The 7066-nt window shown below is 36.8% G+C and overlaps 1 protein-coding gene across 1 annotated transcript; it reads left to right on the forward strand.

The window, feature by feature from the left end:
• Window positions 6094–6726, forward strand: LOC107616399. The gene is made up of 2 exons (XM_016318359.1): window positions 6094–6532; window positions 6623–6726. The coding sequence occupies exons 1-2, from the start codon at window positions 6094–6096 to the stop codon at window positions 6724–6726; spliced, it is 543 nt and encodes a 180-aa protein (XP_016173845.1).

Here is a 7066-nt window from a genome sequence, read left to right on the forward strand (position 1 = left end):
ATGGGTTAAATCATGAAGCCCTATCCAAATTATGATAAATCTATTTTTAATACAACACACAGAGACCTTCATGACCAAAAGAAAGAACACAGAGACACATACACATACAAAATTGCTGTCAACTGTGGGCCTTTTTGTGATAATCTGATAAGATAATGACAAAAGCAAATCAAAGCTATCTGCAAAACCAAAGCGAATAAAAGCAATTCTATTTCTAGCGGGCTTCATCAAATAGTGTAAAAAAAAAATATATGTGGATTGTGAGAATTTGAGCTGTCTTGACCAAAAACAAAAACAAAAAAGAATTTGAGTTGTGAGCTGTGACGTGATGAAAGGACATTTTTCCTCTACATATTTATGGACATTTTTCCTCTACATTTGAGTTGAGAAGAAATTAAAGGACATTTTTCCTCTACAAATTTATGGATTTAAGTATTTGACCCCAATGTATTATTCTTTTTCTTTGTTATTAATTCTTTACATTATTTAATAAAAAAATTAAAAAAAAAATTTCGGCCCGGCGGACCGGCCCGCCCCGCCAAAATCTGCCAATTTGGCGGTGCGGGTTTGGTGGATTTTTTTTAATTTGGCGGACTCCAAATCCTAGCCCGACCTGCTCTTTTTAGCGGGTTTAGCGAGTCGACCCGACAGGTTTAACCCGTTTTGCCACCCCTACACAAAATATTAATATAAAATATCAGTAGCTAGATGTATATAAATAACAAAAATTTATGGTGTAAAATGTAAATGAGATCAAATGAACGACGGTCATGTCATAAACCTTTTTTTTTAAGAATTTCTTTTTGAAATTTGCATGACTTTTTTAATAATTTTTTTATTTATTTTATGCTAATATTTTTTATGATGGAAACAACAAAAATTGAATTTTAAACCTTTGAGTTATTCTGTAAATTAGAGATACCCACAATTAAGAACTTAATTAGATTTTTAATCAAATATTTTTGGGAGAAATATTTTGCTAATTTTAACGATTTCGACACTACTTAATTATAAAATTAAAACAGTATAAGAATTCTGATATGTATTTCAAATGTTCATGATATGAAGAGTTCAAGTATTATTTTAAAGTTATTAGTTTATATTTTTAGAATGTTCAATTTAATTTGATATATTTTGATTTTGTTTATTTAGTTACTAAATTGGACTTTTATGTTTGTGGGTTTAAGCTTTTTTTTTTTATTTTAACCTAATAAGAGGTTGTGTGAAAAATCATGCTCTTAACAAAACAGAATCAAAAGTTTGCAGAGAAGAGAAGCAATTCAGAGAGAATTCCATTGTGGTTTCTCACTCCAATGAAAGAAGAAAAGAAGAATCTAATATCAATACAGTGTTTTGTGCCTTATATACTTGTGTTGCAAATGTTCTCAACCACAAGTTATATAACTACTCTAACAAACTCTTTCCTATTCTGGAACCTTCTAACTACTTGCTTTAACTAACCTCAACTAACTGCAATCAACAAAAAATCAACTGAGTTGAATTAACACATTTAATTTACTAAGCTAGACTATTCTACTGCTACTGCTATTTTACTGCTTATGGATCCTAGGTTAGGTTACACCCTCCCTCAAACTTAGAGTGTATAAATCTGGTAATCCAAGCTTATTAAGGTTTGTTGAGAAAGCCCCTGGGGCTAAGGCTTTGGTGAGAAAGTCTACGAGTTGTTCCTGAAAGCTAACAGACATGAGATGAATTAAATTAGAAAGCAGTTTCTCTTTAACTATGTGACAGTCCACTTCAATATTCTTTGTTAGCTATGTAAATTGCTGATTGAATATCACAGAAGAGTGTTATTGGTTTTTAGAGAGGGAACCCGATGAAAGACATTAGGAACGATAACCATCTGGCTTCACAAGTTGTAGCAGCCAATGCTCTATACTCTGCTTCGACAGAGGATCTGGCCACAGTGGTTTGCTTCTTACTTTTTGAGCTAACTAGAGAGCTTCCAAGTATGAAGCAGTAGCTAGAAATTGATCTTCAAGTGTCTGAACATGTGGCCCAATCAACATCTGAGAACCCTGAGATGTGCATGTCTCAGGAGGCAAAGAAGAAAAGACCAATAGTTGGCTTGCCTTTAAGGTACTTGAGCACTCTGAAGGCAGCCTGCGAATGATTTGTGGTGGCACAATCGAGGAATTGGTATACATAGTGAGGTAGTGCAATCTGCCTATGAGTTGCTATACATAGTGCAATCAGGGAGTGCAATTCTAAATTGTTTGGTCAATTTATGAGTGAAGTATATAGGGGTTGATAGAGGTATATAGTCTACGTAGCCAAAGTCCTTAAAAAGATCAATTTTTATAATCTAGAGGAGTAAAAATATTAAAAATACGAATTTTGACCCTAATTTTAAAGATTTTGACCCAAAATCGGACCAACGAATCGAACTGATTAGACCGGAACCGAACCGAGCCCAAACCCAACCTATAAAGCCATTAAACGAGCCATCTCCATTTTCATTTCTGCAAATACAGTGAGCAAGAGAGGGATTAACGTGCAAACCCTAACCCTCATCACCGTTAACTTCCGCCGTTCGTAACTTTCAATCCCGAGCTCCGATTAACGAGCCGTCAGCGGCTACATGTTCATCTCGAAATTCTCTTCAACTTTATCTGAACAAAGTGATAAGAAATTATCAATTCTCTCCCAGTTCTCCCTCTCCTTAATTTCATGATTTTAGGATTTGAGCATTGAGGAATTGAATGATTTTGATGGTTTAGGTGAACTCTAGTAGCGGATAATCACTGAGTTTTGTTCAATTGATCCGTGGGTAAGGTAAGGAACTATTGAACCCTTGTGAAATATTGAATTAGTAAACTCTATGATAATTATAGTGATTTTATGTAAATTAGATTGTGTTCTTGTTGATTTGGAGTTTGATTCGGCGGTTTGAGACGAAATTCGGGTGATTAAGTTTGAGAAATTGAGGTTTGGAAGCTTGGAGCTTGTGAAAAAGAGGTTTTTGAGGTGTTCCGAGCTTAGGGAGGAATCTGCCAAGGTATGATTTTAGTTTCTCGTAGTTAATGTTTAATGTCACATGAAAACTTAGGCTAGAAGACCTTAAGATAGGAATGAACTGAATGAATTACTGATGGATTGTGTATATGGTATATGATGTGTGGTACATTTTTTTGTAAATAATTTGCTACTAGAGTTGGTTAGTTTTGGTAAAAGATTTAATATTGAAATTGGTTTGATTTTGAAATAATTTGATACTAGAAATGATTTGAATGATTGAGAGGTGTTTGGTTTGGCGGTTGGGACCCTTGAAGGGTGGCAAAAGTCCAAGTTTTAGAGGAGGTGCTATCGAAGTTTTTATGAAAATTGGAGGTTTTGTTTGAAGTGGTTATTTAGAAAGATTTTGGTTTAAGGATTTTATGATTTGATTTTGAGTTATTAAGAAAACGATTACATTTTGAGTTTGATTTATTTAGAAAAGAATGAATTAAGTTTTGAGTATGAATTTTGTATGAATGACGATGATATTGAGACTAATTGTTGATCCTCTGTCGCAAGATGTGACCGAGCACTTTAATTCCCGGGTTCCCCCATGGGCATGCATATATATATGGATTTTGAATATTATATTATATTTGAGCTTGGAGTTTAACTCCATGGAATATTATATTTGAGCTTAGAGTTTGACTCCATGGATATTATTTTTTACCTTGGGGATGCGCGCACAAAGGGACTGTCCAATGGTTAACTACCAAGACATGTCAGGTTGGCTGTATAAACGACAGATGAGACTCATCAGCCATAGGACAGGCATACATCATATGCATTTGTTTGTTTTGTTTGAGTGTGCATTGTTTTGGTTTGCTTAACTGTTTAGCTCTGCTTATCTGCTACTTATTCTACTTGTTATAATTGCTCCTCTATCTGTGTTTTTCTTGCTTGAATTGTATGTGTATGTTTTCTGAGAGACGCCTCTTGGCGGAGGCGTGAGGGGGGGTTGTCCCACCGGTGATTCGGAGGATTGGAGGAGACAGAAAGTGAAGTGTTAGGTTAAAGTTAGATTCAGAACTTGAATACCTTAGATAACTTACCTAATTTCTCGTTTAGTTGAATCTTTAAACTGAAATCTGAGTGTTGGAGTTCTAGGAATGCCTCTGGCTTTTTCGGGGCCTTTTATATTAACTATGTGGGCACCTTTACTATGCTGAGAACCTCCAGTTCTCATTCCATACATATTCTGTTGTTTTTCATATGCAAGTCGAGAGACACCTCGCTGAGCGTCTAGAGTTTCCTGTGCAACCGAAGTTTGGTTATTTTGGGATGCTGTATTTTGTATTTATGCTATGTATATATGTATATAGATTCTCCTCTATATATATTTTATGTTTGCCCCTCCTACAGGTTGACTTGGAGAAACAGGTGTTTATTATATAGTTTGAGTTTTATTTTAGGTTGTATATATATAATATATATATATATATATATATATATATATATATATATATATATATATATATATACTCTAGCCGGCCTTAGTTTCATAGGTCGAGTCTGGAGCTTGATATCTGTGTTTTTTGAACTTTGATCTGTATATTATGTTTTAGCCTTCCTTTGAGCTTACCTATCCGTTTTACGATTATCCACGCGAGTGAGAAACGATTTTCTGTTTTTGCTTTGTTTAGCTTATTCTTCAAGGCTCTTAGATATAATTTTTTTTCAACTATATTTATATAAGTCTTTTCTTTTAGAGGTCATAATAACTCGCCACCTCTGCTTTACGACTTAAGCGTAAGGCTCTGTGTGATAGGGTGTTACATTATGGTATCAGAGCATTTCATTCCTGTAGAGCTTGAGAGACGGACTGACTATGCTTATGGGCATACTCTGGGTGTGTGTATATGCTAATTAGGATGTCTGATTGATATATGTGGCATCTTTGTTTATGAGTATGCATTTGGAACTTTGAAGCATTAGACTTGAGATATTGAGACTGATCACCTTAATATCACTTGTTTGGTGTGAACAGGAACCAAATGATGACTCATGGACACGGACGTGGTCGACGCAGAGGCCGAAATATTAATGCAGAACCTGAAACAACTATGAATAATCCTGTGGATTTATGAATGCTTTGGAAAACATGACGGGTGCTATGCAGGCAACGGCTGAGGCCCTTGGTCAGCAAGTTAATAACGGAAATGGGGTAATGACAGAATTGGACCCATGACCTTAGCAACTTTTCTGAAGATAAATCTACCAACCTTTAGAGGAACCACAAATCCAACAGAAACTGACAATTGGTTTCAGGCAATAGAACGAGCCTTGCGAGCGCAACAAGTGGCTGAAGATCAGTGTGTTGAGTTTGCTACTTATTAGCTGATGGGTGAAGCTCAGTATTGGTAGCGGGGAGCCCGACGCCTTCTGCAGCGAGATAATGTTGCAATCCCTTGGGATGTATTCCAATATGAGTTTTATAAGAAGTATTTTCCAAACTCAATAAGGACAGCGAAAGATCTTGAGTTGCTACAGCTAAAACAGGGTCCTATGTTAATGGCAGAGTACACCAATTAGTTTGAAAAATTGTGTCAGTTCTATAGGATTTGTCAGAGTAATCTGGGGAATTTTGAAAAATGAAAATGCATAAAATATGAAGATGGTCTACGGAGTGACATCCTAAGTACAGTGGGCCCGATGGAGGTAAGAATTTTCTCTGAACTAGTAAACAAGAGCTGGGTTGCAGAGGATTGTGCGAGAAAGGCAGCATTGGACAAGAGTGATCACCGAGCTTTTGTTAGGAGAGATCAGGGGAGGAACTTCACACATAGAGGATAGAATTTCAAGCGAGGAGGCTATGTTCCACAGCCACATCAAGGGCATAACACCTTCCGGAGATTCAACAATAACAACTAGGGAAGAGGCAAAGGAAGGCAGATTCAGAATCCTCCCAACAACTTGACATGTAGGAGATGTGGGGCATATCATCCTAATACTCCATGTAGAGCTGGACTGGGTATATGCTACTACTGTGGTGTAGCTGGACATCTATCCTGGAATTATCCAGAGAGGAAGAGATAGGAAGCTGAGAGAGTTCAGCAGCAGGGACTTGTGTTTACCATGTCGACGGATGGTGCTGAGAGGTCAGACACTCTAATCAAAGGTAAATGTGAAATTGGTGGTAAAATCTTAATTACTTTATTTGATACTGGGGCATCACATTCATTTATATCATTTGAGAAAGCCAATGAGTTGGGATTGAAGATAACCATGCTAAACTATGATTTGCAAGTACATACTCCTGCCTCTGAGACTGTCATAACTGGATTAGGTTGTCAACAATTTCCATTCCAAATTAAGCACCGAACTTTTGTCCATGATTTAATTTATCTGGCGATGACTGGCCTCGATCTCATTCTGGGATTGGATCGGTTATCAAAGAACCATGTTCTCCTTTATTATTTTGAAAGATCACTGCAGTTTATGTCGGAAGGTTCAGAAGGACCAGTGGTGGCGAATGGATATTATTTAAATTCTGTCATGGTGAATTGTAGTGGAAGTGAGTGTTCAGGATTCATACTATTGGCTTCCAGTGTGTCGGGCGATGAACAAAGTTTGAATTAGATTCCAATTGTGAATGAATTTCCAGAAGTATTCCCTGAAGACATACCTGAATTTCCTCCCTCCCGAGAAATCGAATTTGCAATTGAGTTGGTTCCTGGAGCAGGACCGATTTCAATTGCGCCTTACTGAATGTTGCCTTTGGAGCTGGCTTAACTTAAAGCTTAGCTAGAGGAGTTAATGAGTAAGAACTTCATTCGTCAGAGCATTTCTCCGTGGGGAGCGCTGGTGTTGTTGGTGAAAAAGAAGGATGGAAGTATGCAGTTGTGCGTAGATTACCAGCAATTAAACAAAGTAACCGTGAAGAACAAGTATCCATTGCCGAGAATTGACGATCTGATGGACCAATTACAAGGAGCTGGTGTCTTTTCCAAGATTAACTTAAGGTCTAATTATCACCAGATAAGAGTGAGAGAAGAAGATATCCCGAAAACTGCTTTCAGAACTCGATATGGTCACTATAAATACACTG

This window comes from Arachis ipaensis, chromosome B09 (assembly GCF_000816755.2).
Source record: "Arachis ipaensis cultivar K30076 chromosome B09, Araip1.1, whole genome shotgun sequence".
NCBI classification, from domain to species: domain Eukaryota; kingdom Viridiplantae; phylum Streptophyta; class Magnoliopsida; order Fabales; family Fabaceae; genus Arachis; species Arachis ipaensis.